This window comes from Cynoglossus semilaevis, chromosome 8, assembly GCF_000523025.1.
Source record: "Cynoglossus semilaevis isolate Cse_v1.0 chromosome 8, Cse_v1.0, whole genome shotgun sequence".
NCBI lineage: Eukaryota > Metazoa > Chordata > Actinopteri > Pleuronectiformes > Cynoglossidae > Cynoglossus > Cynoglossus semilaevis.
Genome location: NC_024314.1, coordinates 2,549,393 through 2,556,298, shown reverse-complemented (window position 1 = coordinate 2,556,298; position 6,906 = coordinate 2,549,393). Strand labels below are relative to the sequence as shown.

Below are 6,906 nucleotides of genomic sequence, written 5' to 3'. Positions count from 1 at the left end.
GCAAAGTTGCATGCAGACATTCCTATAAAGGTGTCTGTTTAATGTATGATTACATAGACAGGTGCCCATTTCCCAAGAATACACCTCATAGTGGTCTACACTTATTAGAGTTATCGTCTTGCTTTTGTTGTTGTTGTCTGCTTTTGCTTTTTATTGCCGTTGACATCCTTTTGTTGCATCACTGCATCCTGTCATGTCTCCAGCTCATCTTTATAAGTTTTTTGCTGAAGTTATACAGTGTATTCTAAATCTAAAACCTTTAAATATAAGTCAGCAAGAGTCATGAATAAGACAATTCAGAGACTTTTTGTTGAGTAAATAAAATGACAACACTGATTTTGACGTCAATGCTCGGAGCGCGCACGGTCTCTCGTGCTCGGTTGCGTGCGTCCTTTGATTGGTCCTTTGCTTCCGCGTGTGATCCGAGGAGCCTGAGTGAGAGTCGTGCTGCCTTTTAAAGCAAACAGCAGCATGTCATTGCTCACTCGGCCAGAGGACGTGACTCAGTGAGGAGTCGCTGCAACGCTCATTCTCCCCTCTCCTGTCTTTAGCCCCATTGTCTGTGTTGTTTTCTTTCTGTTTATTTTTGTTATTTGTGCGTCCTTACTGCCAGTCAGTCATGTATCGGTATTTTGGGGAGCTTCTGAGTCGCTCTGCGGGGAGCGCCCTGGCCTCGGGCTGCGTGGACTCCGCTCTCCCGGTGTCCTCATCTCTGATGCGGGTTCGTCACTATGCCGACGCAGCGGACCAGCCCGATGACCCCAACTTCTTCAGGATGGTGGAAGGCTTCTTCGACCGTGGCGCCGCCATCGTGGAGGACAAGCTGGTGGAGGACCTGAAGACCAGGGAGACTCCCGAGCAGAAGAGACACCGAGTGCGGGGCATCCTGGGCATCATCAAGCCCTGCAACCACGTCCTGAGTGTGTCGTTCCCCATCAAGAGGGACAACGGAGAGTGGGAGGTGGTGGAGGGCTACCGTGCCCAGCACAGCCAGCACAGAACACCTTGCAAAGGAGGTGAGAACCGAACCTGATGTCCCTGAACGATCCTAACGGTTAGCTACAGGCAGCTACTTAGCATCCGTTAGCAGTCACGTTAGCTCACGTGAAGCCGAAAAAAGACACAGCTGCTCCTGTCAACAGCTGCTCTTTTAGCTCACCTTTTAGCACAACAACAGTGGCTTTATTAGAGCTAACCAACGGCACAGTTGTACTTTTTAAATGCACGTGTATATCTTCCCAACATCCGAGACAACTGTGACTGAATGTAGCATATAGAGTGTTGCCTTTAAAAACTAGATATTTTGTGTTGCTGTCATTGGTTCTCGTTAATACATTTGATACAGCTGATTACGATAATTTGGCGTAATGTATATGATTCATAACCAGATTAAGTTTGACGTAAAAGGTCAGCTTTAATCATAGGAAGTGTTTTGAAATTTAAACTGAAGATTTAGTTCATAACAGCCACACTGATGTGTAAACAACAATGTGTAACAAGGTAACTTAAATAAACAACTGGGACATTTAAAGGGAGGTATTCTTAGGTAAGCACACATGTAATTGTTCATCACTGAAAAACCTCTGGCCATGCACTGGTCAGTCAACATGGAGAACCATGAGAATATAAAGAAGTATGAGAGGCTCTGTGCAAACACAGAATATTTTATGTGCCACCAGAAGACGGTTGTTGGAGTAAACGAGTTGTCACACCATATGCTGTTTGATGTATGTACATTTGTTCAGAGTTCAAGGTTCAAGGAAGAATGTTGCTGCTGCAGTGCACTCTGGGTAGACATATAGGGAAGTAATACATTGGAAGATAAAAGGCATGAGGCATGGAGAAAGGGTGGTTATGTTTGTAGGCCCTCCTATTTGTCAGCAGTGTGACAGGTGGGGGAGGGTCCTCTTCAACCAGCCAGTCAGTGCATGCTGGGATGATATGGGACAACAGCGGCCTGGTATTTAACACTGTGAAACCTGCAACCACACGTGCTTTAATGTAGTGGGCACACTGTTGGTCTATTCTAGGAAGGCATGTCACGCTACACAAAATGAGTTACTTTGACTGTACACAACAAGCAGTAAAGTACTGTCGGAAAACAGTGGTTGATATTGTTGTGCAAGTATAAACTGTATAAAGTATAATAGAAGTATAAACAAAGAGTGTCAAGTAACATAATACAGAAACTGATAGTGTAATTTATCGCTTCTCCATTTTGTGGACTACAAAAATATCAGTAAAAGTTATCAGACATTGTTGAGGTACACTCATTGATACAACCCTTAGCCTCACTAGTCACTAGTAATATTCCTGTGTGAAACAACACACTATTAAAGTCCTAACTGCTGCTACAGACCACCCTCCCGGCCTGCTCGCTCTTGTCCTTCACATAAGGTTTATAGAGTTCTACTAAACTGAAGGTATTGATCTAAAAAGCATGGTCAACAAGACTCACATGGTCATCAAGATAAGTTAAGTTGAATATAATGGACACTGGGCAATGGGAGAAAAAAGTGCTTTTAATCATTAATAATGTCCAGATCAAACTACATAGTTCAAAGGTCGTTTCTGTCAAAGCACACTCTGTCCCTTTTCTAGCATTTACAGCCTTACACAATGTAGCACTTGGAGGACTGGTCTTAATCACAAGGACCATAAAACCTATAGTTGTTGTTTGTTAATACCAGAGGTTGATTAGACAGCATTGCAGAAGCTGTGTCCTATCAGAAATACATCTTCAGTGGTTGAGACCACCTGTGGTCTATGATCTTTTATACTCTTACAATACCTGCTTTTACCACAGGTAGTACTCTAAGAAGCTGGCCCCGCCTTGGCTCTGCCTGCATGCCTTGGTGTTTGTCAGTGTCGTAGTCGAGTCAAGGAGTTGTGACTTTCCTCCGACACGAGCACAGGTGACCTCAAGTCAATGTCAAAAGTCTGGCCGTCTCTTCTGTGACTCATTCTGAGTCAGAACTTTAGTGTGGGCCCAGTTTGTGTTCTGAAGAATGTAATCTCTAATTCAGTAGAATGTGTTTTTGACTCTGATCTCTTTGGGTTCTTGTTGCTGTGTTGGGTTGGATAAATGGATGTGAAGATGGGGGTGGGGCAGACAGTCAGCCTTTTTTTTTTTCCCTTGTTATTTTATTACACAGCTCACAAGATTGTCCTTGTTCTTCCGGAGGTTGTTATTTAGTCAGTGAATAATGATGATGAAGGAAGAACCACAGCAGCACTCTGTGCCTGGTCTTTGGTGCATTTCCACCCTGTCATTTTATATTGGATTAATAATTGGAGTGGTGATGAAAGGCTGTCATTTCAGTTAAACAAATAGACGTAGTAGGACTGAGAAGGTCAGAGCTTCACATGGAGATAATTAAGATTCTTTGTTTTTACTTCTAAACAGTCACACGTCGTGATTTAATTTCAGGTGTTTGTATTTTATGTTATACATTCATCCTCACTCATACAGAGACACCGTGGACCAGTAAGAACTTATAGCCTGAGTGGGTGTAGCCCAGCTACTGGGTATATAATGTCATGTTTCACAGCCCTGCACATGCTACCATGGAAACAATAGTAAATCTGACACAACAGGAAGACATGGCAGTAGCTGATGGGCTGTGGTCAGAGTAGAGAGTTGTAGTTGGCTAACCTCGTCTCTATCCACACATCAATGTTGCTATGACTCTGTGCTCCTCGTACGACATTGATTTTGTTGTTTTGACATGCACTCAAATCTTTTAAGGAACTCAAATCCCCTCGCCCTTTATGTCTTAGCAATTTCCAAGCCACGGCTAAAAAATAGGTTTCTTTTTTTTTTTTAAATATAGACTGTTCTGTATTTGTATTTCCTTAGGTATCCGTTACAGTACTGATGTGTGTGTGGATGAAGTGAAAGCCCTGGCTTCTCTGATGACCTACAAGTGTGCCGTTGTTGGTAAGTATTTAAGTCTAAGCTGACCACAAAGCTTCGTGCTGTTAATCTGCTGATCTGTCAACCTTATTAAAACTGCATTTCTTGTCATTTTAAATGTCTCCACTTGAATTGATCTTACCTGATCTTAATAAGTTTGTATATAGTAGGCAAGTAGGCTTCTGGTTGTTTGGTGCCCCCCCCCCTTTTTTTTTTAATTTTCTTTTGTCTTTGTAAGTGGGCAGCAACCCCCAGACTCTCTGGTCTGTAATGTTTAAAAGGATCAGGACATGGCTGCTGGTTTTTACATTTAGTCAGTAGATTTGTTTTCTGTCTTTATGTCATAAGAATACATATAATTCTATCTTTTTTTTCCAGATGTGCCATTTGGAGGAGCTAAAGCTGGAGTCAAGATCAACCCAAAGAATTACTCCGTAAGCCCTTCAAACCCCTCCCTCCCACATTTACACTCGTATGTAGAGTTGCACAGAAATGTTAGATTCTGTACAGTCGAGCTTATAGTAAAACTGCACCAAAATCAACAGCCACAAGGCCTGCAGTCACTGAAGGAACGTTTAGTCTTCTGAGTCACTTTTCCTAAATCCAAACAAACCCACAGGGTGATTCAGTCTTTCCAGAATGCAGCTGACGAGGCTGTGGTCTCACTCTTCGTCTTCTGAGTTTCAGTATTCATGTCCCCCAAATGATGATGGGAACAAAAAAGAGAAAACAAGATTAGAAAATGTGTCAGTATTTAAACAAGATCCTTGTTAACCCTTCGTGGTAATCTTAGTTACACGAACTGTAGTGTGACTAAAGGATTAATGGTTTGTAATAGCTTAAACTTTAGCTATATGGGTCACAGTTACATTTTAAAGGAAATACTGCAGGACTGACAGGCTTTTCCCTGAACTTCTGCTTCTTCCTGCAGGATAATGAGCTGGAGAAGATCACCAGGAGGTTTACCATTGAGCTGGCCAAGAAGGGTTTCATTGGTGAGTTGAATTAAAAAAAAAAAAAGAATCAGCGGGAAAAATACAACCTTTACTCTGTCATTTGCTGTGTTGATTGATATTTCCACTGACATGATAAACATTGCCTCCATTCATTCTGCTGTTTACTCTGTTCGGGGTATGTCAGGGCGTGACTGTGTCAACTGAGCAGGGAAACGAGGGCAGAAGGGAGTTGGAGGGAGTTGAAGCTGATTTACAAAGGAGAGAAGGCTGAAAATAAGAATTGAAGATTGTACTCTGAATAAGTGAATTCATGAAAAAAGTAGATGTGTGGTTTTAGTAGAAACCTAAGAGTACAATCTGCAAAATAAATAGTTTCAATCTAATAAAGTTTAAAAAGCATTTACCTTCAGGCCAGAGAGCTTTACAGCCCATGTGGACAGTGTTCTTCAGGTGGTATCAGTGACTGACATTGTGTTTGTTGACACCTGAGTGTTCTTTGGTGTTAGACAAAATAAAGTGTAACATTATCAAACTACTTCTTCCTGAAAATTCAGTTTCTGTGAGAACAAGTAGACAAGATACTTGAGAACGCAGTGTGATGACTCACACCCTGGTGCTCACATCTGACTTTAGGGCTCTGCTGTGTTTTGTGGTTTTGTTAGTCGACATTCATTTTGTTCTTTTCCTCCACCAGGACCTGGCATCGATGTCCCTGCTCCAGACATGAGCACAGGAGAGAGGGAAATGTCCTGGATCGCTGACACCTATGCCAACACAATTGCACACACTGTGAGTTCTCAGACATACTGAACCAATCTGCCTTATCTGGCGGCCTTTTGGTACCAGCCTCAGAACAGTCCAAATAAAAAAAAAAAAAAAAAAAAAAAAAAAAAAATCAGGGGATGACTCATATGTAAACTATGAACAGTGGTTTCCTGCCTCTCCCTTCCCATTTGACCAGAGAGATTCCTGCTTTCCAAAGCGCTGCTTTACAGTCCTCTTACTGCAGTGGTAGCTTAGTGGTTAAGGAAGTGGACTTGGGTCCGAAAGGATTCAGGTTCAAAGTTGCAAAGTTACCACTGAGGTACCCCACACACTGCTCCCTGTTCCAAAGCTGAAGTCACATGTGGTTTTGTGCAGTGGTGCGCTGTGTCACAATGACAAGAAGTTCTACTGTTGTGTTGTCTGTTAAGGTCAACATCCCTCCGATCACAACCTGTTTAGCAGATGGAAAGCTACCCAAAAAGAAAGAATCCAGGATATTTGATTCCTGTTATGGTTTTCAGAATAATCACAAAACACAATGTATTTCTTTCTGACTTAATTGGCCTCTAATCAGAAAAGGCAACGAGATAGGGTGACATTTGTCTTACTTGAGGCATTTTTGGCTAGCACTGCTGATTCCACTAAAGCTCCTCTAGAACCTAATGCATCCCATTACCCATAGTGGAGGTAGCTTGTATAATATCCTACATTTTGCCGTGTATTGTCGTCTAACATTTCAATTGTGCCTGCAGGACATCAACGCCCATGCATGTGTGACAGGAAAACCCATCAGTCAGGGAGGAATCCATGGACGTATCTCAGCCACTGGTCGTGGAGTTTTCCACGGCATCGAGAACTTCATCAATGAGGCGTCCTACATGAGCATGCTGGGCCTGACCCCTGGCTTCCAGGACAAGACCTTCATCGTCCAGGTGAACACACACACGTCCAAACTCACATGGTGCTACAGCAGAATGTTGTGTCAGTGGACCAGGGTATGTATTGGCCCACACTTGACCATCTGTTTTTGCCTTGACCCTCAGAAGAAGCAACTCTACACACGACGCACGTTGATGTCATTCTTGTTGGGTTTTTTTTTCCTTATGGAATGACAGGCTTTTTTTCATCTAAAATGCTTAGAGGAAACTGTCTTGCACTTTCACTTCCACTTTTCACGAGTGCTGCTCACATGACGGTGGTTATTCAGCACTGGGCACACATTCTCATCTTTGTCTGAGTCACTCATATATATATATATATATATATATA

The 6,906-nt window shown here is 42.5% G+C and overlaps 1 protein-coding gene across 1 annotated transcript in view; it reads left to right on the top strand.

The window, feature by feature from the left end:
* The first annotated feature begins 470 nt into the window (after window positions 1-470).
* The window catches only part of glud1b (glutamate dehydrogenase 1b), a 9,929-nt gene continuing 3,493 nt past the window's right edge, over window positions 471-6,906 (top strand). The window contains exons 1-6 of the mRNA XM_008313932.3: window positions 471-1,016; window positions 3,860-3,940; window positions 4,295-4,350; window positions 4,848-4,911; window positions 5,567-5,661; window positions 6,390-6,569. Of these exons, the coding sequence (XP_008312154.1) occupies window positions 620-1,016; window positions 3,860-3,940; window positions 4,295-4,350; window positions 4,848-4,911; window positions 5,567-5,661; window positions 6,390-6,569 (873 nt within the window). The 5' untranslated portion in view covers window positions 471-619. The remainder of the gene's footprint in view (window positions 1,017-3,859; window positions 3,941-4,294; window positions 4,351-4,847; window positions 4,912-5,566; window positions 5,662-6,389; window positions 6,570-6,906) is intronic.